The sequence below is a fragment of the Glycine soja genome, chromosome 1 (assembly GCF_004193775.1).
Source record: "Glycine soja cultivar W05 chromosome 1, ASM419377v2, whole genome shotgun sequence".
Classification (NCBI taxonomy): Eukaryota; Viridiplantae; Streptophyta; class Magnoliopsida; order Fabales; family Fabaceae; genus Glycine; species Glycine soja.
The window spans coordinates 25,446,684-25,474,366 of record NC_041002.1 but is presented as its reverse complement, the minus strand read 5'-3'; the positions used below and the strand labels follow the sequence as shown (position 1 = coordinate 25,474,366).

At 32.1% G+C, this 27,683-nt stretch overlaps 2 protein-coding genes and 1 non-coding gene across 3 annotated transcripts; 2 read left to right on the top strand and 1 right to left on the bottom strand.

The window, feature by feature from the left end:
• The first annotated feature begins 334 nt into the window (after window positions 1-334).
• Window positions 335-1,568, top strand: LOC114417470. Its single transcript, XM_028382739.1, has 4 exons — window positions 335-370; window positions 670-735; window positions 828-913; window positions 989-1,568. Exons 1-4 carry the CDS (start codon window positions 335-337, stop codon window positions 1,566-1,568), a joined length of 768 nt encoding a protein of 255 aa, XP_028238540.1.
• Window positions 1,569-19,652: 18,084 nt separating this feature from the next.
• LOC114368402 lies at window positions 19,653-19,755 on the top strand. Its single transcript, XR_003657335.1, has one exon. It is a non-coding gene; the product is annotated as a U6 spliceosomal RNA (small nuclear RNA).
• Window positions 19,756-23,071: 3,316 nt separating this feature from the next.
• LOC114413777 (zinc finger protein WIP6-like) lies at window positions 23,072-25,194 on the bottom strand. The gene is made up of 2 exons (XM_028378320.1): window positions 24,454-25,194; window positions 23,072-23,598 (listed from the first exon to the last, which is right to left on the bottom strand). The coding sequence occupies exons 1-2, from the start codon at window positions 24,967-24,969 to the stop codon at window positions 23,116-23,118; spliced, it is 999 nt and encodes a 332-aa protein (XP_028234121.1). The 5' UTR covers window positions 24,970-25,194; the 3' UTR covers window positions 23,072-23,115.
• Between the last annotated feature and the right edge of the window lie 2,489 nt (window positions 25,195-27,683).

Here is a 27,683-nt window from a genome sequence, read left to right as displayed (position 1 = left end):
ATTGCATTTTAATCAATGGTCTAGTAACTTCAGACATCATTTTTTGCAGTAGTAGGGGTTACATTTGGGATCAAAACATATGTAGACTTTTCTTCCCATATTTTGGTTCCCAATCAGACTTATGCTGCCTGATTGAGGAACCATTTTTATGGTGACTAATACTGTAATCAGTGCCTCTGGTACTTCTTTATTATATAAATATAATTTATCTTTGCTGATAAAAAAAAGTAGTCCTTTTGTTTCTATTTTAAATGGTATAATTTGGAAACCAAGCAGTTGCTCAGTTTTGAAGGAGAAGAGACCCTTGGAAGGAGAATTTTGTCCTTTCCTGTCAATGAATTACTCAATCAAATTAGGTTTGTTCTTTGTTGTTGGTCTGTGACACTCGTTTAGATTTGTTTCCTTGTGTTATTGGCAAATTTCATGTGGTGCTTACTGCTTCTGTTAAAAAGTTAAAGAATTATTAAAATGAATTCTGGTTTTTGACCTTTGACTAACCTAACTTGACTATAATTATTACACTAGTTATTTGTAATGGGTGTACCATGTTTTCTTTTTTGGGGAGTGGCGTAATATTTTATGTTATGCTTCTATTTTAGTGACTCTGGACAGGATTATAAGAGGAATGCGTATATGGAACCTGATCTACAATTCTCTAATGCCATACAGTCTATGGAAAAGAGGCTAAGGGCAGCTTGTAATGCTTCCGATGCAAAGATAGATAATGTTGCCAAGGTAATTGTTGTTTGGCTAACTGCAAATATTCATGTTAGTAGGGTGGCTTTATTGAAATGACAAACTGACTTGATTATGTATATCTTGTGCAGGTTCTTCATGCTATTTTATGTCAATATGAAAAATCCATTCAAACTCCAGAGAAGTGGCAAAAACTTGTTGTCTTCTTACAGCAAAGGTTTGTCTCCATAAATTGTTTTTAATTATTTCTTTTAAAATTGACTTTTAATAGTTTACTTGTTGGTGACCCTAGTTTTGAAGGCCCGATACTAGACCTAATCAGGAGATGGATAAATAAAGTTGAACAGAGTATAAAGAGTTGGAGTCATTCAAATGGTGAAGTTAATGCTAGAAAAGTCCAGAATATTAAAAAGGAGCTGAATGCTTTGGAGACTGGCCTAATTGATAAAGTTCCATCTCAAGAGGAAGTGATCCTTAAGAAATCCCTTCAAGTTCAATTGTGGGATGCAGCTTATGCTTATGAATCTATGCTCAGACAAAAGGCTAGAGTAAAGTGGTTAAAAGAAAGGGACAACAAATCTACCTATTTTCATAGATTGATCAACCATAGAAGAAGAAAAAATGCCATTCAAGGTATCTCCATAGATAGTGTGTGGGTGCATGAACCCTGCAGTGTTAAAAAAGTAGCTATCCTTTATTTCAAGGACAGATTTTCAGAGGAAGTTTCTAGTAGACCAACCTTGGATGGTGTTCAGTTCTCTACTCTTGATCCAAGAGATAAAGAAAGCCTTGTGACTAGATTTTCTGAAGTGGAGATCAAATCAGCAGTTTGGGACTGTGGGGGGACAAAAGCCCTGGTCCGGATGGGCTAAATTTCAATTTCATTAAGCATTTTTGGGAGATTTTGAAACCAGACTTCATCAGGTTTATGGATGAATTCTACATCAATGGCTCATTCCCCAAAGGAACTAATGCTTCATTCATAGCCCTCATCCCAAAGCTTAATGACCCTCAATCTTTCAATGATTATAGACCCATCTCCCTCATAGGGTGTGTCTATAAAATCGTGGCTAAAGTTCTGGCCAAGAGGCTGGCCCTTGTGTTACCTCAACTTATACATGAAAGGCAGACGACTTTCATGAAGGGAAGACACATTCTTCATGGTGTTTTGATTGCCAATGAGGCTATAGCTGAGGCTAAGGCTAGAAATAAACCTTGCATGGTTTTCAAATCGGATTTCGAAAAGGCGTATGATTCGGTTTCTTGGGGTTTTGTCAACTACATGCTCATGAGGATGGGCTTTTGTGAAAGGTGGAGGAAATGGATTAATGGTTGTCTGTCCATTGCAACCATATCCATTTTAATTAATGGAAGTCCTTCTAAGGAATTTGCTCCTAAGAAAGGTCTAAGGCAAGGTGATCCCCTTGCACCTCTTCTCTTCAATATTGTAGTGGAAGGTCTCACAGGTTTGATGAGGTCAGCTGTGTCCAAGAATCTTTTCAGCAGCTATCAAGTTGGAAATTTAAAAGAGGAAGTGAACATCCTCCAATATGCTGATGATACCCTGTTTTTTGGAGATGCCACTCAGCACAATGTTAGAACTTTAAAATGCATTCTGAGGTGCTTTGAAAAGGCTTCTGGCCTCAAGATAAACTACTCTAAAAGCCATTTTGGTTGTCTAGGCAAACCTGGAAGTTGGTGCAGGGATGCAACTCAATTCCTTAACTGTAGTCATATGGATTTTCCTTTTCCTTATCTCGGAATTCCAATAGGGGTGTCCTCGAAGAGCTGGATTGTGTGGCAGCCTATTATAAGGAAGTTTGAAGACAAACTTGTAAAATGGAAGCAAAGAAGCCTATCTATGGGGGGCAGAATCACTCTCATTAACTCAATTTTATCAACCTTACCTATCTATTTACTATCTTTTTTCAAGATTCCCAAAAAAATGGTGCACAAGATTGTTTCCATTCAGAGAAAATTTCTTTGGGGAGGTCATCAAGAGGCCAGCAAGATTCCTTGGGTGAAGTGGGATACAGTTTGCCTCTCAAAGAACAAAGGGGGCCTAGGGATCAAAGATTTATCCAACTTTAATGAGGCTTTACTTGGCAAATGGGGATGGGAGCTGGCTAATAATCAGAACCAACCTTGGGCTAGAATTTTACTCTCCAAATATGGTGGGTGGAAGGAGCTGATCTCTGGTGGAAAGAGTAAATTCTCTTCTCAATGGTGGCAAGACTGAAAAGCTATCTTCCAGCAGCAGCACAACAAGTGTTTTGTTGATAACCTCAAGTGGAGGGTGGGATGTGGCACCAAAATCAGTTTCTGGAAGGACAAATGGCTGGGGGATAATTATAACCTTCAAGCAAAATATCCTACTTTATTTTTAATAAGCAATCAGCAGACCTCTTCAATCAATTCCATGGGGAATTTCATGGAGGAGAGATGGGAATGGAAGCTAACATGGAGAAGGAATTTTTTTGACCATGAAATTGACATGGTAGCTGACTTTCTAGCTGAGATCGAGTCAGGCCACATCCATCATTCCAGCAGGGATTTACTTTGCTGGAAGCCTGATCCTAATGGTCTATATTCCACAAAGTCTGCATACAAAGTGTTGCAGGAGGCTCATGATAATGCTAATGAAGACAGGGCACTTAAGATTATGTGGAGCCTGAAAATTCCCCCAAGAGCTAGTGCTTTTTCTTGGAGATTATTCAAGAACAGGCTCCCTACTAGGGATAATCTCATAAGGAGGCAAGTGACATTGCCTACATATAGTTGTCCTTTATGTGACCTTGAAGAAGAATCTGTCACTCATCTTATGTTCAACTGTTCCAAGACTAGGAGTCTTTGGTGGGAGCCTATGAGATGGGTTAATAGAGTGGGTCCCCATTGACCCAAAGAATCACTTTCTACAATTCTCTCAGTGGAATAGGCCAAGTTGTACAGTCAAGAGATGGGAATTTCTCTGGATAGCTCTGTCCTTGTCCATTTGGAATCACAGAAATGGCATGGTTTTCAATAATCAGCCTTTCAATCCAGAAAAGGTCATGGACGAGGCCTTATTCCACACCTGGTCCTGGCTTAAGTGTGTGGAGAAGGGATTTCAATTGCATTTTAATTTCTGGTCAACTAACCTGAAGGATGCATTTTCTTAGAGGGGATGGGTTTGCTTTGTATTATGTCCTGTCTACTGATTCTTCCTAGTGGGGTTTAGGCTTTTTATGCCTTGTATTCATAATTGTATTTTTAGTACACCTAGTACTAAATTTCATATATAATATATTGATTTTTGCTGTGCAAAAAAAGAAATCCAGATTGGAAGCAATTCAGAGGCAATTTCTATGGGGAGGAGGTGTGGATCAGAGAAAGATTGCTTGGGTTAATTGGAAAATAGTCTGCAATCCAGAGGATAAAGGAAGACTTGGCATTAAAGATCTTAGGACTTTCAATTCAGCTTTGTTGGGAAAATGGCGTTGGGATTTATTTCACAAGCAGCAGGAGCACTGGGCAAAAATTCTAATATCAAAATATGGGGGCTGGAGGGCATTGGAAGAAGGCACGACAGCAAGAATGCAATCAATCTGGTGGAAGGATTTGATATTAATTCAGTAGCAACAGCAATTTCAATTAATCAAAAGGGAAACAAAATGGAAGCTGGGGAGTGGGGAGAAATTCAGATTTTGGGAAGATCCTTGGACAGAAAATGCTATTCCACTAAGGGAGAAATACCCCAGGTTGTATCAAAACTCATGCCAACAAAAGGACAGCATCATAAATATGGGGAATAATACCTGCAGTGGTTGGGAATGGAAGCTAGCTTGGAGGAGGCCCCTATTTGACTGCGAAATTCAAATGGCAGACAATTTCCTTGAGGAATTATCACAGCAACAGATTCAGCCACAGAGGGAGGATAAATGGATTTGGAAGCGAGACCAAGGTGGATACTACACAATAAGAAGTGGATATGAATTGATTTGGGGAGATCAAATGGGAGCATACCAGAGTTCAGATTTTGTGGATCTATGGCAGCTCAAAATCCCTACCAAATCACTGGTGTTTGCATGGAGACTAATTAGGGATAGACTCCCGACAAAGATGAATCTTAGCAGGCGCCAAGTAACGGTCAATGATATGATGTGCCCATTCTGTGGAGCTGTCATGGAGGAGGTTGCTCATTTATTCTTCAGCTGTAGCAAAATCCTGCCTCTATGGTGGGAGTCTCTATCTTGGGTCAACCTAGTTACAGCTCTACCACAGAATCCAAGGGATCATTATCTACAGCATGTACTTAGGTTTGTGGAAGGAAAGAAACAAATAAGATGGCGCTGTTGGTGGATAGCTATGACATCCACAATTTGGAAGCATAGAAATAGGATAGTATTCCATAATGAAACGCTTGATGGAAGTAAACTGATTGAAGAGGCAGTCCTATTACTGTGGACGTGGATTAAAGTCATGGAGAAGGACTTTGCAATTCACTTCAATCAATGGTCCTCTAAATTATGACTCAGAGATATCACCACTGAGGCTTGAAATTAAAAAGTTGACTGAGAGATTGAAAACTGAAAATGCTAGGGCTCAATCGTATATATGAGAAGGATGTACTGGTAATTCAACAGGACATTAACCATCTAAAGAAGAAGTACAACACCGACTTTTTAAAATTTGAGGAAGTTCAGGAAAGATATGAAATTGCTGAAAAAGAAGTTGTAAGGGCTACTGAAGTAGCTGACAAAGCTAGGGCTGAAGCCAACTTGGCTCAGAAGGAGACGAGCGAGATGCAGAGGCTTGCAATTGAGAGACTGGCACATATTGACAGGTTTCTTTCATAAATCCATAAATTTCAAAAGACATTATAATGCAATTCAAGGAATATTCATTGAAAGTATATGGGTTCAGCAACCAAAATTGGTTAAGGAAGAAGCTGTAAAATTCTTTGCTGCCAGATTCACAGAGGAAAAGCTTGACAGACCTACCTTAGATGGGGTATAATTTAATATCATTACTCACACACAAAGGGAGGAGCTGACTTCCCCATTACAGATCTTAATTTTGGTCGTTCAAAAAAAAAAAGAAATAGCCATAGAGGGGGATAAGGAGAAGGATTTGCCTCTTGAGGTAATTCTGCCTCATAGCAGCAATTCGAATATAAAGAAGAAAAGCAGGGTCAATGTTCCCTTTGGTCAATATGACTTAAAGGTAGCAAGTGAGGAAGTGGGCCAGCGGTTACTAAGGGTCAATGTTCCCTTTAGACACTGGAAGAAAAAGATATGACAATCTTTTCCAATGAAAGCAAATCATTCAATTAATATGAACATCACTAAATTTTTATAGAAAAAAATGAAGAAAAGTATACTAATTAATTTTCAGTCTATGCTAGAAATCTACCAAAACATGCACACAAAATTTTGTTGAAAACAAAAATACACGCCTCTAAACAACAAAAACTGGATACAAACTTAAACCAACAAAAACTGGATACAGAAAGAACACTGTACTTACCTAGGATCAGCTCCAGACAAGGATAGATAAACCCACCCAGTTGGCTTCACGAGTTCCACGGTCTTAATCTCCTAAAAATGTTCCCAAAGTCATCACCAAATAATTAAGCATAATCATCCCAATCAAACCCAAACCAATAAAATAAAAATTTACCTTCAAGTTGTGAAAACCATCACCGGCACGGATGGAAACTTTGCTCGGCGTGTAACTCTCGTCAAGCTTGAAAACCACGTAAAGCACAATCAACTGCCACAACAAAATGAAACCCCACATTACAATTCTTATTGATACTTTTATATGGTTAGCCAAGTGGACAAAATGACTCAATAATTTGATAAGAACCTTCGGACAATGCCACCGCACTGATTAAGAACTTACTAAGAAGAGCAACAAACTAAGGTAGAGCTCATACCTTGTTAGTGTAGAAAGCTTTGAGCTTTGAGCACCCACGACTGTTCCAAGAGCAGTCTAGGGTTTTCTTCGACCCACAGTTCCAACAGCAGTGTAGGGTTTTCTTCGACTTTTCTTCGATAGGAGGTTCTGTGGGTTCCAGCGAGCGGTATCCGACAATATTGAAATGAATGTGGGGCAATGTGGGTGTCGACCGAGCGGTTTCCGACAGATTTCAGGTGGGAGGAGAAAGAGAAGAGAGAGTGCAGCAGGGTTTTCGAGCGCGCAAGTTGTAAAATTTCAACACATTTTAACTTATTAACATAACAACATCAACATCGGTTTTTTTAAGGATAACTGATGTTAGGATGAATCTGTTAACATCAGTTTCCTAAAAACCAATGTTAACTTCAACAAGGTAACATCGGTTTCTCAAAAAATCGATGTTCAGTTCAACTCCTTAACATCGGTTTTGTGAAAACCGATGTTAACACTATCAAGTTAACATTGGTTTTTAAGAAACTGATGTTAACATATTCATCTTAACATCATGTTAACATCGGTTATTTAAATAACCGATGTTAACATTAAGTAGTTAACATCGGTTTTTATAAAACCGATGTTAAATAACTCCATTTATTTACAAAAATGTCACCGCGCTTTCGTTAACATCGGTTTTTGCAATAACCGATGTTAATTGACCGATGTAGAAAGCCTTTTTTTAGTAGTGTATGTATTTCAAGATCAAGATATAATAAAATAATGAATAAAATTCTCATATATGATTTTATAATTAAAACATAATATTATGCATTTAATTTTATATATACGCGCATAAAATAAATTTTTTTTGAATATATTCATACATAAAATAAATCAAAATTTTATAAATTATAAAAATAAAAATAATAAGAATATATTATATCAAAAACTTCTTCTCGTCTTTCTTTCATCTCTTGTGCTCTCCCTTCCATGCAACAACACCGTCACAATCACATATCACAAAGCTCTTGCACCACCTCGCTCCCTCTGCATCCTTCACGCGCGGTGTTGACATTAACAACCTTCATATTGTCTTCTAGATTTTTTTGTGAAAGGGCAATTTGAAAAATAATTTTAACTGCTCATAATTTAATTGTTCATAAATCATACAAATTAAAAAAAAAAGGTTCTGGATACTAAAATGGGTGTAGAAGAGTTTTTTCATCGCAATAATGTGTACTGGAATTGGAAGCCATCAAATATGGACTCACACCAACTATTTCAAGTTTTCAACGGTGGTGCTCTACAATAGGATGATCACACACACTACTTTTTTATATTTATAGTATTTTTTAATTTATTCTAGTGTGGGAATGTCTACGGTAGTCTTACACATATCTCAAAAAAAAAAATCTATATCCTACAGACTAGCAGCTTTGTTTCCCATGGTGGGAGATATGAGGGGCTTTCCCACTCTAGCCTGCGCCACAAGATTTGTGCATTTTAGATTTAATTTTGGGTTTCGGATTTAATTTTTGGTTTATGCCTTTCTGGTTTGAATTTTGGGTTTCAAATTTGATTGATTCTGGTTTTGACGTGGCTTGTTGGTTTGCATGTATTGAGTAGGGAAGAGACAACTTTGGGCAATTGTTAACCGCCTGAAATTGAAATGTCATAGTTGGTTTTTTTGTATAAGTTCTGTTATTTTTAAACCTGCACAAAATAAAAATAAAATAAACAAGAAAACACAGCAAACAAGCATAGCAGAACAAAACCCATCGTGTTTCGACAATGTGTCTATATCTACGGAAAAGTACAGCTCATCATCATCACATTGATCATGAAATTACAAGTTCAATTCGACAATGTGCCTATATCTACGGAAAAGTACAGCTCATCATCATCACATTGATCATGAAATTACAAGTTCAATACAAGCAGTGGCTAGTTTTGATGTTTCTTAGTTTCTCTTTTCAAAATCTCTCTTAATCACCTAGCTCACTATCTCTTTTATGAACTCTCTGAATTTTCTACAACTCCTTTGTTTTGCAGTCTCTAAAACTCTATTTCTGCATTACATGATCAAGAGTATATATACACTCTAAAAGTTAGTCCTAAAAACAAAGGTTATACTTTGGTGTCAAAATCAATTCAGTTATAATAACTAAAAGTAATTATGACAACACCACTCTAAAGTCTTCTCACTTGTATCAATCGTGATTTTGAGTCACACATCACAAATATATAACAAAATAATAATATAATTAACTTGACATCATCCTTAACGGTAATATTCTAAGACAGGGACTAATAATATTGACGGACAAAACATTAGGGGCTAAGACCCAGGGACGGATTTACTTGTATCAGTGCCCACCCCCCCTCCCCCTGAATTTTTCCTATTCAAGATTTTTTTACCCAATTGTGTTATTTTCATGACTTATCTCTTATTATTAAAGAGAAAAAGTTCTGCAATGAAATTCTCCTGCTTTTTTGCATGCAAATCCCATCCAAATTCACGTAACTTAATTAAATATATATCCTATTAGAATTATTGAAGAGTTTTACTGGGAAATCATTCCCATTATTACAAATCACGTAAGTTAAGTATCTTATCAATCACGAGTTTGAATCTCATTAATGATGGAGGACAATTGAATCAATTTTAATTATTACTAAATGTATATGTCATGCAAAAAGAAATTATATTGATATTATTATAAAAAAAAATTATACGTTTTAGTATGTAGGGATGAATTACAATTATTTAATTAACATTTTTTTTTAAAATTACAGCTAATTAATGCATTAGCTGAGGTAATTTGATATAAATATTAGTTAAACGAGAATTTCAGTCATAGCATAAATATTGTTTTTATATAATTAAAATTTAGATTAAAATTACCTATCTTTAGTTTATCTTAGATGTTTGCTTATTGCAATACCATGTTATGGTCCCATGTTCAAGACATGACAAGTTCAAAACCAAACCAACAACACACATTGATATGCCTATATATTTAGATAAACAATGAAATACGTTTCATTTTTTGAAAACGTGCATTTTCAATCCTATTGAAAGCAATTCAATATTTTAATTTTCCCTCTAATATATGCAAAAAAGAATATCATTTTATAGATTGAACTCAAATATAAGTAAATTTAACTCATTTCACTCTAATTGATTTTTTTTTGCTAATACATCATTCATTTAACTGTACTTCTTTGATTTTCAAAGACTCTTTTTTATTAATAACATCAAATTTCAATGAAAGACATTATAGGAATAATATTATTCTTTACTTGAGAACAGTAAACTTATAAAATAATATCAATTAAATTTTTTAATATGTAAAATTAGTTAATTTCACTTAAATATGAGTACAGGTGGAGTACATTTTGAAGAATGATGTGTTATATTCTTATTTTTTAAATTAAGTTTATAGTTTGTAAATTTATCATGCATCTCTCATCCTATTAATAGTGATTTAATTTTTATGCATTTTTAAGGATGATGTGTATTATTCTTATTTTTTAAAATAAGTGTATAATTTCTAAAATTATTACGAATAGCTAATTACTTATTTTTAAGGATGATGTGTATTATTATTATTATTTTTTCAATAACTTCTTAGCAACATATTAACCGTAATTACTTATTGTTTATTTTTAATATCTAAAAATAACTAGCTTAGAGTTAATTAAATGGCATAGAATCAAAGTATGAGTGAAGTGAATGTCTAAAATTAATTATAAGTAATTTTTTATTTATTATCTTTTAATTATGAAATTACTTAAAATTTTATTTTAGTTGAATAAATTTATATTTTTTACATTAATATCTATAAGTAATTTTTATTAATATAAACGGTAATTATTATATAAATTTAAAAATTTAATTTCCTAAAGTTTTTAAATAATATTTTATAGATTTTTTTAATATATTCATAAAAAAAGTGGCGTCCGATCACATGTCACCCAACTAATTGGTGTAGTAAGCAAGTCAGGTGATTGTGTTATTTAATTTTCATGTACCCAATTCACTGCACATTTTGTTTGAGGACTAGTATCATTATTATACTTCATCGCTTAAGAAAAAACAAATTGATTGTGATCTATATTTTGTTCGATCTCAACTGAAAGTTTTGATTTTTAAAATTCTATGGATCGTGCAACTAAATAAAGTGTTATAATTTTAAAATTATGGTAGTTAATTTTTATATGCTGTTTATTTATTTTATAATTTGTGACAATATTATATTTTTATAGTTTTTAATTTTTATTGCAAAGATAATTACAATTTTCTGTTGATGAAACATTTAAGTATTATTTTTAATAGTCTTTTCTTTAATTTTATAATTATTTTAAAAACTATATATTAGTCTTTTCTTTATAGCTGTGTTAAGTCGGAACTTCATGATAATTGATTCACACGTATTTGGTGATTAAAAAATTATTAATTTGTATTCAATTTAAATATATTTTATATTATGTTTTTTTATACAAATCACATGTATTATTCCTTAGAAACAATATGTGAGTATTTAATACATATGTATATCTAATTAGGATTCAAATTTTAGATTATTAGTTAAGTTAAAATAATCATGTCTCACTTGATTTATGCCTTCGGTGATTTAAGATTATATTTTTTGTTTTAAAAAATACAGAATTAATTTATGCCTTCGGTGATTTAACATTATATTTTTTGTTTTAAAAAATACAGAATTATTTGAAGGATTTTAAATTTCATGTATAATTGACACTTAGCCCTCCTAGGATCCAAGTCTGGCTCCGTCCCTTCTAAGACCAGTCAATTTTTTTGGTTCAGATACCAAAAGTAAAAATTAAAAAAAAAATTGAGGGAATTAAAACATAATTAATTAATCCTAAAATATACGTAGAATTGAAAGAAAAAAGAAACATCTCATTCTCATCATATTACCAATTACCAATTCCAACAATCCTTGTTTTTAAATAAATATTTCATTTGGACATAGTATATATAATAGAATAATAGTCACTTTTATTTCTAAATGTGTAATTTGTTGGTAAATACGTTCCTAAAAGATGAAAATACAAAATTTAGTTCTCGAAAGTATAAAAAGTGCAATAAATATATCCGACATGTTAACTTTAGTTTATCACCATTAATAAAATAACATACATGGCACAGAGAAACGAATTTGTCACTGAAATGATTATCAGCGTGATCATCTCTAATTGTCAACATATGAGCATATTTGTCATATTGTATTTTCTTGACTTTTCGTCTTCCCATTCCGCTAACAAATGTGTCTCTAAAAAATAAAAATACAAAATTTAGTCCCCAAAAGTGTAAAAAGTGACAAATATATCCGGACGTTAACTTTTGTCGATCACCGTTAATAAAATAATCAAGATTCGAATAATTGAAATATGAAATATATTTATCTTTTATTTATAGTAGATTGTGACTAATTATTATAATTTGAAAAAATTGGTAATGATTGATAAACTGTTACAATGTTTATTTTAGATAATTTTTTATTGTGACAAACAACTTATGATTGATAATCAATATTATCGTTATTATTATGTTTGTTTTAAATTATGTTTATCAATATATTTTTTAAGTGATTATTATAATGTAGTGTTTGTAACGATAAAAATGTCAAAAATTTATCCTAAAATTATATTTTATTCTTAAATGAAACAAAAGTTTGGGTTTAACAAATTAATTCAATAGAAACATATTGATATTTAGGTTCAATAAAAAATTACTAACATTTCGTCCAATAATAATAACTTATTGACATTTTATTCTAATGAAGGTACTTACATTTAACTCCAAAACAAATTTCTGACATTTCCCTCCAATAAAAAATATTGACATTTTTCATCCAACAAAAAATTATTGATGTTTATGTCCAAAAATGATATCTTAGTAGCATTTTCATCCAATTTAGTCAGCATAGGTACGTTAACAATAATTTCAGTGACAAATTTGTCTACGTAAACTATTTTATTAACGGTAACGAACGAGAATTAAGACCGGATATATTTGTCGTACTTTTTACACTTTTGAAAACTAAAATTTGTATTTTCATCTTTCAAGGATGCATTTGTCAACGAATTACATATTATGAGACAAAAGTAACTATTTACCTAAAATCAATAAAATTTCACAACTAAGCGTACTTTACATAATTAATTTTCAGCATTATTACTCTCATGAAAATCTTTCAATACACTCTTTTGTTTCATTTCTTGTTTTAAAATCTTTAATTTTATCATTAAATTTTTTTTATCCCTCGAGCTAAAACATTTTTATTCACCTCAAAACTATTTTAGATTTTTAGAAAATGTCCTTTTTTTTTCTTATCTCAACCCAAATATGATTTTAACATTACATTGTAATTCTCAATTATTTTTCTCAAATAACTTAGTAAAAGTTAAATGTTTATGACTATCTTTAGTAAAATTAGCTTAAAATCTAATTTAAGTACAAAAATTAGCTAATAATTTAAAACTTTTAAGTGAGCTAATCAAATCATAAGTATTTAATAAAATTATTTGTTGAAATAATTTAAAAATGTAAAATAATATATATGAACATATTTATTTGATATTTTAATATAAGTTTTAATTTTATTTTATGGATAGAAAATATGCTTTGAGGTGTTATAATTTTAGTTTTTAATTAATTTTAAACTTTTGTAATTTTTTCTTTATATATAAATAAGTTATTTCCATTATATTTTTAATTTTTATTTTTATATTTTTTATATTATATATTCTGTTATTAATCTTATCCTATGTCTTAAAATAACTTTAATCAAATCTAAAATAAAGTAAAAAAATACACTTAAGTAAACATTATAGTACTTATTATAGTACTTTTATTATCTTAGTTTAATAGTTAAAATAAATTTTTTAATATAAAACTATTCAAAAATTAATGAAAAATAAAATAAATTTAACATTTATTATCAAGTATAATATTGAAATAATAAATTAAATATTATAAAAAGTACAGTAGTTAAAACTTAGAATATATAGAGTAATATAAAAATGTTAAATGTAATAACACAAATACTGTTGATATTGATGGTCTCCAATTAAGGCTAAAATTTTTGCTAGTCTTTTTTACATTTACCACACTTTCTTTACCATCCTTGTCCACTATAATTAAGACACCATTTTGTGCTAGCCTTTTTTACATTTACCACACATTACGTTAATCCTCCACTGAATCATGGTCTCCACCTTCAAACACTTATTTATCAATGCACTAGTATTCAGTAATAAACTTAGTCACAAACTTTTGAACTAGTTTCTTTATTTGCATTCGTCCAAGAAAATTTAAGATCGATCCTTGCTCATTTAAATTTAGATCCAAGTGCTAAAGCAGTGACTCTAGATCATTTGACTCTATACTCGAGCCATTACAATGCGTAATTTTTTTAGTAGTGATCTGGATCCAAGAATAAGACAACAAGTAAAATTTAAGTTTTTGGCTCATAACTAAAAAAATATTTTTTTATTAATTTTTAAAGAAAATAAATCATATATATTGATAAAAAAAAAGTCTAACATATATCTCTCTTATTTAAAATATTTTTAAAAAAAATCTCTGTAAAATTTTATTCAAGAACCTTGGGTTAGACATAAAATACACCCCATTTGAGTTAGTATAGCTTATGGAGTCACAATTTCAAGTTTTGCTCTTTTTCGGTAAATCCTACTCTGTTTTGCATGAACTGCACCTATGGACTTGGTTTCTATAGATTTTGACAATGGAAATGAGTTTCTCATGTTTTAAAACATAGGGCTTGATATAAAATTTGCATGAAATGAATTTCTACAACTCATGGAAAGTAGAAAACAAGTTTTGTGATCTTTGTGAATTAAGTGTAGGGTAGTTTTATATTAGGGTCAAATCGGAGTGAATTTAGGCAATTTTGAATCCAAAAATGAGTTTCTTGTATTTGAAAATCTTGAGAAGCATATGTGGTTTGTCCTAAATGGATTTCTTCATCAATGTTGAGTGAAGTTCGGGGGAATGTTGAGTGGTGATAACTTGACTAAGGGTATTTCCAGTTAGTTTGGGGGACTCGCGGGTCTCACTTGGCATTCCTGACTAGAGTGAAGTTGTATCCATGGTTGATGAGAATGCCATGTCCTGTACCTGCATGTGACGTGTCCTCACAATCATCATCCATATGTTGCATAAGACCATGAAAGCCTGGTAGGCTTAGTGGCAGTGTTGAGCCCAAAATAAGAACAATGTGGATGTAGAAATGCAGAATAGGATGCCATGAGTGGTGTATGCTAGTAAACCACATGGATGGTTGTTAGGTCATTGTGTGGGACTTAATGTTTGTTCTTGTGGCTTCAAAAGGGATGGAGTATTCACTCCCTTATTACCATTTTTAGGACCAGATGATGAGCCCAACGTTGACTCCCTCATTCTATACATTAGTGTCATCAAGACACGGTGGGAGCATGATGATGTGCACTCCATGTGGACCGTTCTACGGTTCCTCCGTTGTCGTCGTGCGCTAGTGGACATACAAGGATACAGACCCCGCATAGTTGACTTCTAAGTTTAGTGGGCCCAAATGCTTTGCGACGTTCATGCCAAAGGTTGTCATTACTTTCAAGGCATTGATCGCCTGCAGACGATGCGATGTCCTTTGTTGGATTTGACTCTTCATCTAAGGACACTAAGACCACTCTGATGTCTCCCCGCTTGGTGTTGCCTGAGTCTTGGGAACCACCCCGGGTGGACTTGGTGGATCTCATGTCAGAGGGCGAGAGAGAGGATCTAGAGGAGGACACATCTTACGAGGAGGATCCCTCTATGGATGAGGAGGACCCAGTCACAGAGCGAGAGGTTATGGAGGAGGATTCTTAGCAGGATTCATCTGAGGAGTCTTGCCAGGAGGCCTCTTTAAATCTGACTATACTTATTCCTTTTTTGTGGATATGATTGACTTTGGGCTTGGGTATAGGTGACTGCTTTGAGTCTTAGGTTTTTGTCCTAATGTGTATTTTGGGATGAGTAGACCTAGGCTCAGACATTTTGTACTCAATTAGTCATTACTACTTTACATTACTTATTTGGGACTGTATATGTTACTCACAGGTTTCACTGAGACTTACATGTTTTGCTAACTCTTTATGGCACACGATACTTATCTATTTATATTTGGTGACTAGGGGTGGAAATGAGTCAAGTCAAGCCAAGCTTTACTAGGCTTGAGCTCGGCTTGAGTTGAATACGTAAGGCTTAAGCTTGACTCATTACCTGTCATAGGCTTTTTTTAAAGGCTTGGCTCGACTTACATAAAAGTCTGATTTGGCCCATGAGCTTATTTAAAAGCTTGCTTAAAGACGTCTTTGATTAATTAATTATTTTAAAATCTAGTGAAATACTAACTAAAAAAAACTTATAAAATTTCGTATAAGTAATGTACAAATCCAAAAATAATTGATAAACAAAATCATATTGAATTCAAGTCGTTAAAGCACAAAGTATATCAAAAGAAAATAAAAAGAGCATGATATTAAAAAATGTATGGATTAGGTCCTCAGCCCCAAAGCTTACAAATCTATTTTAAGTCCAAGCCCATAAACAAAATAAAATAAAATCTGGACAAGATAAGATAAGATTGGATGAAATAAAATCTGGACGAAATAAAATTTAGATGGAATAAAATCTGGATAAAATAAAATCTAGATGGAATAAAATCTGGATAAGATATGATTTGATAAAATGAAGTTGTTATTATTATTATTATTATTATTATTATTATTATTGTTGTTGTTGTTAGTTAAACAGGCCGGCTTGTCAAGCTTAACAAATTTTTTTTATAGTTTGGGCTTGACCTTTTTATTTAAAAAAGCTTTTTAAAAAACTTGAGTTTAACCTTTATAGTAAATAAGCCGAACCGAGCCGAGCCTTACATAGGCCGAGCCAAAGGCCCTTGACAAGCTGCTCGGCTCATTTCCACCCCTATTAGTGACTATAGAGGTTCACCTGTTTATCTTTATCTATTTTATTTGAACATGTATGGTTTGTTTATGTTTTTATTTTACTCGCCGACTCAAAGTTTTAACGCGTTGAACAGTTACTACATTTTATTATGCACATTTTAAAGATCAAGTGATGTTTTATGAAATTGGATAGGAAAGTTTTTAATTTCCCAAAAATTTCCGCTATTTTTTATAATCTTTCGAGTTAACCTTATTGAAAACTGATGACTATCTTTTTCTTAAGTAAATCAACTAGGGATGTAATTGGGTCGATTTGGGTTGGGTTTGGTCAAACCTATGACTCAACTCAATCAAATTTGAACGGGTTAGTTTAGGCTAGTTTTCTAAGAAAAAAAATAAAACTCAATTCAAACCAGCCTATTTATAAACGGTTTGGGTTGGATTGAATCAACAGGTTAAAACATTTAATTTTTTTGTTGTTTTTTAAAAAGTAATATTTTTTTATAAGTTAAAATTTTTATTAAATGAATTAGACCCAACTGTTTCTTATTAGATTTTTTATTAAAAATAAAATATTGTAAAACTGTCACACTCCACTCCACTCCACTCCATTGACTCTTATCTATCTATCCACGGGGCCGGGGATGAGAAATTAAGCATACTATATTTAAGATAAGGAGTTTCAATAAGCATACTGAAGATGAGTTTCAAACACTTTTTTCTATCAAAACTAATGGGACATTATGAGGCCTACTCTTTGAAAATAGATTCAAAATATTTTTAAAAGTCCATATGAAGTGACTTCAATCAATAAAACCCTTGTCGCTTTGATTCTGAATGTTAAGGATGCATTGATACTTACTAAATTTAGGTTGATAAGTCAATAATCAATAGTCAATAGTATTTAATTTTTTAAAATTTAAAATATACATTATATATTACATATGTTGATAATAATAATAATTTAATACAAATTAACGGATCAAATGGCTGGGTCAACGGGTCAGGGGGTTCAGATATTAAAACTCATGACTCAATCCAAAATTCAACAGGGTTTATTGGTTCGATTTGGGTTTGACCCAAATATAAAAATTATCCAACCCAAACTATTTGGGTTGGTTTGGGTCAATTCGGTTTCGTGGTTGACCCGCACCCACTTACACCTCTAAAATCAATTGGTTACTTTGAAAGACAATATTTAAGGGTGTTACATTAAATCTCTAGAAGATTTACCAAACAAAAATTCAATATATAAAAGATATCAACTATCACATCCTAAACTACTCAATTATCGTTAACCATCAGTATCACCATGATTGCCACTGTAGTCATTATTGTTGTTTTCACCACCATCGCTGATAATGGTGGCCGCGATAGCGATAATCATGGCGACGAAGGTGGTGGCTACAACGGGGGTCATGACGGTGATAATGACAATTACAGTGATGATTGTAATGAGTTAATTGAGATATTTTAGAAAGCGATGATTTATGAGATGACATTTATATATTTAATTTTATTTGTTTAATCTTTTAGAGATTTGATGGTTATATTAAATTTTAATTTTAATTTGTAAATATTTTAATCTTGTTTGTCTATTGTTTTTAATATTGATTCTTATTAGTTATTTTTATATTTTCACATAAGAGAGTATTCTTATAGAAGTTGTACTCTCTCTCTTTATATTATTAATATGAAATTCATGTTTAACCAGATGTTAAAATAGTTAGAATGCATATATTATTGTTTATCCCAAAAATTTATCGATCGTGTTAGTTGTGTAAGTGGATTGCAATCAATCCATAAATCCAATCCACCTTACTCAACTCAACTATATTTCAATGGGTTGAATTAGGTTATATATCAATTGAGTTCATTTTGGCCAACCCAATCAAGATTGGATTAGGTGTTGGGCAAGCTAATGAGTTTTAAATTGATGATCCCAACCCATTATATACATATAATATTATCAATAAAAAAATAATTTTTCTGATTCTGTTAGTATGTTATATGTGTCTGACGCAACCCTAAGAAAGAGCATAGACAAAACAAAATTATGGCCATGTTAGCTAATTCTTGGATGCCTACACCTACTAGAAGGAATGCGTACGATGTAATGTAAGTGACATATAACTTATAATACCAACAAAATATTGTTAAGTATAGCGGTTGAATTAATCTTTCAGCAATAATCAGTCAATGCAATTGATGTTTAGTTGTTTATTCATGTTCATTTGACGTCACACAAACAAGCAAAATATCATCAGTTAGTATGTAATTGTGTATGAAACATTAAGAATGTCCCTAAAACTTGATTATACTAGATGTCATTGGAGTCAAGAAATTAATTTATCGCTCTTCAAAAATAATATAAAATAAATGAAGTACATAATTATATTTATACTCATAATAGCTAGGTAATTGATTAAGTAAAATTCACCAAAAAAATAATTAGGTAATTAATTTTTATGATTTTTTTCTATTTGTTTTTCAAATTTCTAAAATATATTATTATTGTAATTAGTCAATCCTATTATCCAACCCACGCTAACCAATTTAAGATAGGGTAAAGTTAATTTGGGTTGAATTTTTTTAATAAAAAACAATAAATGTAATTCAATTCAATCACTATATTTTGATTGAATTAAAATACACTAGAAAAGACTATTTTCAAATTATAGGATAAAAAGGGAATTAAAATATAAATTTAAAGACTAAATAAATCAATTTCAAAATTATATAGACTAAAAGAGAATTAAAATGTAAATTATAGAAACTAAAAAAATCATTTTTGAATTATAAAGACTAAAAATATAAGAATCATGAAACTATAAGGAACAAATGAGTAATTTAACCAAAATAATATATAATTTAAAGTATAAGTAAATATCAATTATAAGATTATATACCTATAACTATTTAATTTATTTTAAATTTTACATACGTTATCGTAAAGACGATCTGACATAATTCAACAATTATATTTATGAGTTATTTGTAAAAAATTATTATAAGAAACAAATGTTTAAAATTTACTCTTAACAATAAATTAATCCGGATGTGTACATACATGTATATTAGTATAACTAACATTAATTTGTAAAGTTTTACAATCCGATAAAATTGGCAACGATATCGAGAATATTAGCATGGTCTTTGGGCAAGGATAACAGACACAACTTTAATTTGTAAAGCGTTTAACATTTTATGGATTCAGTTATATTAGGAAGTTGTATACAAACTTAAAGTTATTATTATTTAAAATTTCACCCACAACCAAATCTTCATTTGCACAAATCATTTAATCTATAAACAAGTAACACTCGTTTCTGGTTCAATAGTTAAGTGTGTTTTGCTTGTTCTTGTCATAACTTTCAAGACACTTCAATGAAGAAGCTTGTGCTTTGTTAGATTTGGTCAACTGTCCGTTTAAGCATTTCAAACGTAAAAACAAACACAATGTAAATATTACCACCAATCTAACACTTTATGACTTATAATCAACAGATAGATTCTTGAAAATGTTTGTGAAAGCGAAACTTATTGAACCTACAAGCCTGTACACAGAGAGAAAGAAGGAAGACCTTTTCTTATAACTACTATAGATTAGTTAATAAAATAGTTATATAAGTGGGATACTTTCAATTAATTATTTATCTAGCTAACATGGTTGAAAAGTTTAATGCTATAATATATATATATATATATATATATATATATATATATATATATATATATATATATATATATATATATATATATATATATATACACACTAATTGCCAATACTATGTCCTATTAACACCCCCGAAATAATTAATTTAAAAAATGAGCTATTTGCTACACCAAGTGTGTAAATAAACGACCATAACAGTATAATTGCCTACTTAACGGGGAACTAAACAGTCTAAAGGTTAAAGTGGCTGTTAGTCTGAATTGAATCTTTTGCCTCGGATCTGAAACTTATGTCTCTAATATTATACTTGTTTATCATCCTAGACATGATCTCGTGTTTCTGTTGTTTTAAATACTTTTGAGAATTGTTTTTCCCCAAACCAGACAAACATTAATTAATGAACCAGGTTAACTTAGATCCATGTAGCTAAACTAAAAGCAAAAGCAAAGAGTTTCACTTGGAAGATCCAAGCATGCATGCACAGTATTAATTTATTCCCTTTTTGTTTTTCCAATCTTTCCATTTACTTCTCCTTTCAATCTCCTTTTCATGCTATAAAGGAAGAAAGAGGGAGGAAAAAGCATAAAAGGAGGGCAAGATAGAAGTACAAGGCACAAAGATAAAGCCTCGAGCAAGGAACAAAAAAATCAGAAATGGCCATGCACATGCATTATTATTTCATGAATGATTGCTTCTGATTACTATTATATCTTGATGATGAATAATTGACATGGTGGCAGACTTATTATTGACTAAACTCACATTTATTCTATCTCACTTATTTTACTCCAAAACTTTAATAAAAAAAGTTAGTTGAATCAAAACTTAAAAAGTAATTAATACGTCTTTCATGAATAGTTATTAAATATATTTTCAAAATATTACATCAACAATATCATATCTAGCTAGAAACAACCAATAAAGGATGATGCATGGATAAATCACGGTCCAGCATGTACAAAGTTACTCATACATGTCATATAGTAATTAATAATTAATTAATTCCCATAGTAGTGGGGGGAGGGGGTTAAAAAAAGTGGGGGGAGGGGGTAATAATAAGAACAAAGGTGCTGAAAATGTTTCGTAGTATCTGTTTGTAGTTGGTCTGAAAAGGCAAAAGGCAGCCCTTTGGGTGAAACCCCAAAAACAGAAACACATAGCAGTGGTCCATCTATCGTTACCTACACACACTGACAGTATCAATCCATCAAAGGTGTGTTACCAGTGCAGTGCTAGTCCATGCTTCAGTAAGTATCACTGACCCCTCAAACAAAATAAAAACAACTATACCTCTTTCTACTTTTGTTTTTCATTAAAAAAATTTCTCGTAGGAATTAAATACTAATCCATCAAAATACTAAATACATGTCTAGGTACATAAATATTGATAAAGTTAATTTTGAAAAGATATGATTTATATATGTTTATATGTTTTGTTTTAAAATCCATTTAGAAGTCAAATTCAATATAATTCGGATTAAACATAAAAGTTATATGAAATTATTTCAACTTAAAATTAATTCTGAATCCAATTTTAAATTCTTTACTGAAATGACATTTTGTGACCACGTTCAACATACTAACTAGGCCAATTTCATTAAACCAACACAGAAGTTATAATAAATCACATTCAAATTAAAATGTGGATCAGCGTGATGCCAAGCTAATTCAAACAGGTCTACAACAATTAAGTTTTATTCTATTAAGATAGGTAGACTACATAATAAGAAGACGACATTCAATCCTTCTTGTTATCTTTTCTTGTTCATCCATACTAAAATTTATACAATTTACTCTTCCAATAAACATTTCTGGTATATAGCATAAGATTCAGTAATTAACTTTTTTAATGTATTAATATTTTTTCATATACACTAATTTAAAGATCAAACTCTTTATTATATACTTCAAAACTAAGATTATCTATCAGGTATAATATACCATATTAATGGCCCCCTTTTCTCCAATATCTGTCTTTCCCTCTTTCTTTCCCTGCGCAATATCTATGGCGATGCAAATGCAAAGTTTTGAACAGTAGAATCTGTGACTGCCCTTGTCTGCATGTCTGTCTCTCATCTGCAGTCACTGAATACTCTTGACTACCTCTTAGTGACTCTCTCTCTTTCTCTCTCCCTCTCTCATTATCACATGAAAAAGTAGCATGAAAAAGAAAACGTCCTTTAGTTAGATAAGACTGCCACTTCTGGCATTAAATGCAAGAACCTTAGCTTTCATTTCACTGTTTGTCTCCATCTTCTCGCACCCTTCTCTCTCTCAGAGACAACAGACAAAGGTTCAGTGTCTAATTCATTCACCCAAATCTTAGTTACAACGAAAATCTAACAATGTAAATAACAACCCCATGAATTGTCACACGTCAAATTTTAACAAATTCTTTTATCTATTTTTCTCGTAATAAACATTAAACTTGTAAGACCTATTTAAATAGTATTAAGAAGAGTTATATAGTAAAATATTCTCTTTTTTTAACACATTTCTTAATATTTGGTAGATCTCCCTACTTATTTAGTAAATAAGTATGTTTTTTATATTTTTCAATAATTTTTAATAGAAAGCATGTTAAAAAAAATAAAAATGATTACTAATATTCCATTAAATTATTAATAGGGATACGATTGTTTAAGGATATTTTATGATTTAAGTATTCAAGTGGCTCATTCTGTATCTTTCAAATAACACTTCAATAATTAAATAGTCGTTGTAGAGTGGTATTAGGTTCTGTTCCTTAATAAGATCTTTTGTTTGTGTCTTATAAATTAATTATCAACAAAATGAATAAATACTTCAACTCCAATAATTAATAACCAAAAATGAGAAGAAGTGATTTCATTTAATTCAACCCATTCTACATTTCATATCATATATTAATTAAAACCAAAAACCAAATCATTACTATGATAATCCTCCTCCTCCTCATCCTCCACTTCCAACTCCTCATCATCCTCATCCTCCCCCACCCGATCACAGCTCTCCACAGTGTGCGGAGCATGTCCATCCCCAAAGGCGCGAACATGGTCCTTGAGAGACCTCTTGTGCTTGAAATCAGACCCGCAGATGCAGAACCAGAGCCTCCCGCAGTTCTTCTCGTGCGTCCTCCAGTCACCTCTCACTGCAAAAGGCTTCCCGCACTTCCGGCACCCGAACGGCTTCGCACCGTGCTTCCTCTTGTAGTGCGTCTGGAGCGTCCTGAAGTCCTTCAGCGGCCTCGACCTTGGGTGCTCGATGTTGTTCTTGCAGCCCTCCGCGCAGCAGTAGCAGGGAAGCCGCAGCATCGAGGATGCTGGCTTTGCGCCCCGAAGCGATTCGGGGCCTTTTCTGTATTGCGAGCCGTGTCCCCACATGTGCATCTGCTATGTTGCAATGCGTTAGGGAAAATTTTGTATGAGATGATGTTGATTTTTTTTTTTTTGTCTTAGGTCACAGAATTTATTAAGAGAATTTTACACAAAGTGAAAATTGAACACAGATTTTTCCATTAAATAGATAATTCCTCCTCATGTGAATGCAAAGAAAATTTATACCTTTGCCTCAACCTTTGGATTTGAGACGTCGTTGATTGTTAATTAATAATAAAGTGCAAAAACAATGACGATATTTTTTCTTCTTTCAGAAATGGTTTTTGTTGTGTATTTTGATAAGAGGGTTGATAAACAAAACATACACAAAAAATGGGGTGGATTGAGGTGAAGAGATAAGAGAGATAGGAAGAGAAAAAAAAAGTATAGATATTTGATAATGAATGTTTCACATTCTTTTTGGGGTGTAAAAGGATTTATTAAATTTCAAAGTCACGATTACATTGCACGTGATGAAAAGGGAAGAACTAGAGATTTTAGCTAGAGAGATTTGAAAAGTGGCTGCGAAAGAAATCAAAGGTATTACACTTAAAAAGAAAGAAAGAAAGAACAACAAAAGCATTCAAAGAAGGATTGTTAATTAATGGAGTCAAATTCAAAAACAGAGAGTGTGACGGTTACATTACAGTTTTTTTTTTTTTTATATTATCAGCATATCGAAATCTTTGAAAGAAAAGTTGTAAGTGGTGATTTTTTTTTTTTTTTTGTACTTTCTTTCTTTCTTTCAAATCCTTTTTACCTAGTCCTTAAATAAATGGCCATGAAATTATGATGGAGTAGCTATATATTCTACAGTGTTTAATTTTTTTTTTGTGTTTTTCAGCTGTGGTTGACTAATAAATTTACCTGCATGTTGTTGAAACGGTTGAACATTTTGTTGCAGACAGTGCAAGAGAACTGGGTGGGGCCAATGAGGATTTGAGCAGGAGAAGGGATCCAATACTGGCCCTGAATGTTGGGGGCAGCAGAGGCCAAATGAAGATCAGGCAACTTGCTAGTAGTAGTTGGGGTGGTGGCACTGTTTGTTGAAGAAGTTGTGGTGGTGGGACTGGGAAGGCCAATGTGAAGGGCCACAGTTACACCACCTCTCTGGTGATGATGATCATCAGAGGTGGTAGCAGTAGTAGTACTAGGATTTTGCTGGTAATGGTGGTGCAGAATGGAAGAAGGGTGGTGAGAGGAGGAGGAAGTGGTGGCTTGGTAGTGGTTTTTGTGTTGTTGTTGGCCAGGAGGGCCAAGAGAGAGGGAGATAGAGGCTTCATCCACAACTTCATGATGATGGTGATGATGAGGTTCCAAGAAGGCACTAGTACTACTACCAGGACAAGAGGATATGTAGGAGAAAGGGTGGTGAGCTTGCATGGTGTGTGATCTGTGAGATGTGGTTGATGAGGTGGTGTGTTTAATGTTATTCTATGATATGATGAAAGAGAGGGTAGTAGCTAGGTAGGAGAGAGTAGAGTAGGGAGGGAGAGGGAGAGGGAGAGGGAGAGGGAGAGGGAGAGGGTTTTTGTGAGTGTTGTGTTGTGTGGTGTGTGAGAATGTAAGTGGGGACGAGAAAGGCAATAAATAAACAAATCTTGTGGATGTTAGCTTTAGCTTTTGGCATTTGAACATTGAAATACAGTTATTCTTATCATGAAAGCATAGCTTATAGCATACAATATTTTAAATTGTTTTCCTCGTAAATTGCATACAAATACAACTTATGCCATCTCAAGTAAGTCGCATTACAATATATCGTGGACACCCCAGAAAACATTGACATTACAATTAAAATCGCAGTCACATACTATTTTTTAAAATCTTCTATGCACACATTTAAAATCAATATTAACATTAAGATGTGTAAAAATGTAATTATAAGTATATGTGAAATTGTCTAATTTTCTCCAAATAACAATTGAGTTAAACAACTCTATAGTAGATGATTGGTGCAATTCTTTAGGTGATTAAAGATATGGTTGGTACATAATTTTATTTTCACTTAGGTAACTCAGACAACTCATAATATATAAATGTATTGATTTGAGTACCATTCTTTAATTGGTTTAATTTGTTTCATATTATACGTGTCGTCGTGCTCATGGATTTGGTTGTGTTGGTGTGTGGTTTTGTGGTCTCATATATATATAGAAGATATAGAATGCAGGGAGAGAGAGAGAAGGGGTGGTAGCATGTTGGAGTGGCGTGAGTGTGTGCGCGTACGTGGAATGAAGGGAAATTGGTGATATGATGCGTTTTGGCGTGTTTGGGAATAGAGGAGACACAGCACCGGCAAAGGAGGAAAGTGTGAGAGGGGCAATGAGGCAAAGGAGGATGCAATGCATAGAACATCGCACCAATATACGACAATATTGTAGCAGCACTGCCATCCCCTCTAATTCATTTCTCTCTCACAATTCACACATACCACATAATATATTAGTGTTCACGCTATAATCAATAAATTCTCAAAAGGTTATAGGAAAATGTATTTTTTAATCGTTTGTCTTGTGTTTATTTTTAACTATAAAAGTAGTAGTTTATTTTATTTTCTTAGAGATTTACATAAAAAAAATATGATGGTTTTCTTAAATAAAAAATATTTTTTTTATAAATTATTAAAAAATGAAAATAAAAACATCTTAATAGCATCTGTAATGTACATAGTATCTCTCAGCTGAGTCCTTAAATAAGTTCTACTTATGCAGTAAAAAAAAAATCTTTTCTAATTTTAGCATCTCATAAAAATTCATTTTCTCTAACCTAGCACTTCTACAAAATTAACTAATTCCCACTAAGAAGTCTACATTCTTTATTTTTATTTTAATTATAAAATTCTATACCGATGTGATGGGACGACCCACAATTTGATTTAGCATCGGTGCTTCAATAAGCGCCTGTTCTTTTTTAAGATACTCCACAATGGGTATATACAGAAAAAGTGCCATGCCTCTTTGTTAAAAACCGTTAAGGAGTTCGCCCTTGTGGATGATCTAAGTAAAATCACACTCATAATTTTGGGGACATTTGAAACATTTTATTAAATTTCATAAAAGTAATTTATGACCTTTTTATATAAGTTTTTTATTTTTAGTTTTTGTTAATAAATTTCAGGAAAAAGTTCTCAAAATGAAATTGATTTTAATTTACAAATGTTTTACTTCTTTTTATGAGATACAACGTCGTGCTACTATCCAAATATATGTGAATAAACTCTAATTTAATAAATTTATTATTATTATTATTATTATTATTATTATTATTATTATTATTATTATTATTATTATTATATACACAACTTCTCTTCTATTTTATTTTCACCCCATTTCATGATATTTATATATCAATAACACTTTTTATTTATTTATTTTATTTCCATTTTCCTTGCACCTATACACTCCAAAGCTTGAGTGTACATTTAACATTTAATTTCCTTAATAAAAAGCTATTAAACAAATACTTAATTTTTCCATTTGTATTAGCGTAAATCAAGATTTTTATATTATAAAAAAACATATGTTCTCTTCCATTTCATTGTCATCCTTATTTTCTTTCTATATTTTTCTTCCTTTTTCCATAAAAATAAAATCAATCACGTGTGCCACTTCTCTTCTTACATTCCCCCTACCTCTCATTTCTTTCCACTCCCATTCACCCTAAAATGTGGTCCATTTTTTATCATGACGTATATAATAGCCCTAAATCTTTGCACCAAACCAAATGGGGGGACTTCAATTCTGATGAGGTCCTCAATCTTCATGTAAGCTTTCTGAATTCTCTTGTTCCCACATTTAATTACTCTCTCTCTCTCAAAAGTTGAGAGTGAGTGGGCAATGGCACAGTCCCTTTCCATTGCAGAGACACAGAAGAAAAAAAAACCACAAAATGAAAAGAGTGTATAAGAACACAGGAAGTAGACATGGAGAACTGTAGCAGGTGGAGGCGTGTGTCTATCTCTCTCTCCCCCACTTTGTTATTAGCAGAAGAGAAGGGATAGATAGTGTGATAGTGATAGTTGATGGTGATAGTGATGCTAATGCAACGGAAGTGATAGTTGCACTGTGTAATTAGGATGTGTAAACCAATAACTT